Below are 1,561 nucleotides of genomic sequence, written 5' to 3'. Positions count from 1 at the left end.
TTTTTTTTTTTTTTTTTTTTTTTTTTTTTTTTTTTTTTTTTTGCACTCAGTGGTTGGAATATAAGGTGCATGGATTCGGGCGGCATGCACCATTTTGTGGGTGCCGATAACTCGTGCATAAGTTGGGGCCATGCACAATATGGAGAGCTGGGATATGGCCCAACAGGGCAGAAGTATGATCCTTTCACTATCCGAAATGCTTCTTGCCTCTCTAATTGTTTTTCTCTTGAATGTTTTCTTATGCTAATCTCTATTGTTCAGGTCTTCTGCCGTACCCAAGAAAGTCGACATCCTGGAGAACATGCATGTCGTAAGGTAGATCATTATTTTATATGCATATATATAGAGCCTTTCCTTGAATATTTTAGGACGTGACAGATTTTTTGTTTTTGCTTTTGCTTTAGTGTTGCATGTGGTGTTGGACACTCAATGGTTATTGTTGATAGAGCTAATATGGCTGACCGACTTGATCAGGTAATAGTCCTTCACATTTAACGACTTCGAAGTTAGAATTTTGCCCTTATAGTTGAATAAAACCTCGTAAAAATAGTCCCGAAAATCCCCAGAAATAGTTGAACCTGCCTTTCCTTGCTTCTCTTAGCCATTTTCTGAAGTGCACTGTGTTTGAAACTGCTGCATTTTGCAATGACATTCCTGGACAAAGGGATATTGTTAGCATTGTTGCCATCCTATCGTCACCCTTTCTTGTTTTTTGTTGTGTACACATTTCATTTTTACTTGGGTAAAAGGTTACTTCTAACTTTTAATGGCTTTTGATGACAGCTTGATATACACGATGGCAAAGCTTTTGATGAAGGTATGGTATTTTCAAGTTTAACTAATAAACAAGAAAAATGGTTGTTAAGGATAATCAGGAGAGGATTGGCCTGTGAAAAGTTGAGATTAAGGAGGATTATGGTGGGAATTCTAGAGATTTAAGTTATTATTCTTGATGCAGAGAATGCAGCTTCGAATGCAGTACCACAGAATAAAGGTTCGGCGGTCAAGCAAACTCCGAAGGCTGCTAAAGCGTCGCAGAATGCGAAGAAGAGGAAGAAGGCTAAAGATTCATCTGAGTCAGAGGAGGAGGAAGAAGAGGAAAATGAAGATGGCAGCAGCAGCGATGAAGATGAGGCGAATGGGCTGTCGGATTCAAGTGAACAATATGGGAGCAAAAGTAAGGGTAGAGGTAGACCAAAGGGAAGTAAAAACTCATCTGGCGGAGGAAAAGGCAGTGGCCGTGGACGGGGACGCCCCCCGTCGAACAAGAAATCAACGCCTTCTCAAGGAAAAGCAGGAGCAGGTAAGAGAGGTAGACCTCGAAAGACATGAGGGACAAGACATCTTCCCTTCAAATAGTGTAGGTTTTAATTGGTGATCCTTACTTCAATTCAAGTGAAATCAGCAACTCTGTTACACCAGACTATTCCTGCAATTTTGAGATTATTTCACCACCATTTGTTTTCAATGATATGCTTATCCAGAGATGATGTAACACTTACTTACCTAATGACATTGATGATTCAGAACTTCACCTAGTTTTTTTTTTTTTTTTTTTTTT

At 39.4% G+C, this 1,561-nt stretch overlaps 1 protein-coding gene and 1 long non-coding RNA gene across 2 annotated transcripts in view; one reads left to right on the top strand and one right to left on the bottom strand.

Annotated features, from left to right (window-relative positions):
• Positions 1–1,534, top strand: part of LOC111446284 (protein RCC2 homolog) — a 5,260-nt gene extending 3,726 nt beyond the window's left edge. The window contains exons 12-16 of the mRNA XM_023085027.1: positions 51–173; positions 262–315; positions 405–474; positions 784–817; positions 959–1,534. Coding sequence (XP_022940795.1) covers positions 51–173; positions 262–315; positions 405–474; positions 784–817; positions 959–1,332 — 655 coding nt within the window. The 3' untranslated portion in view covers positions 1,333–1,534. The remainder of the gene's footprint in view (positions 1–50; positions 174–261; positions 316–404; positions 475–783; positions 818–958) is intronic.
• Positions 440–1,561, bottom strand: part of LOC111446286 — a 2,397-nt gene continuing 1,275 nt past the window's right edge. The window contains exon 2 of the long non-coding RNA XR_002711046.1: positions 440–654. This is a non-coding gene — a long non-coding RNA (uncharacterized LOC111446286). The remainder of the gene's footprint in view (positions 655–1,561) is intronic.

This window comes from Cucurbita moschata, unplaced genomic scaffold (assembly GCF_002738365.1).
Source record: "Cucurbita moschata cultivar Rifu unplaced genomic scaffold, Cmos_1.0 Cmo_Scf00008, whole genome shotgun sequence".
Classification (NCBI taxonomy): Eukaryota; Viridiplantae; Streptophyta; class Magnoliopsida; order Cucurbitales; family Cucurbitaceae; genus Cucurbita; species Cucurbita moschata.
The sequence above is the reverse complement of the archived record's forward strand: the minus strand, read 5'-3'. Positions and strand labels throughout refer to the sequence as shown.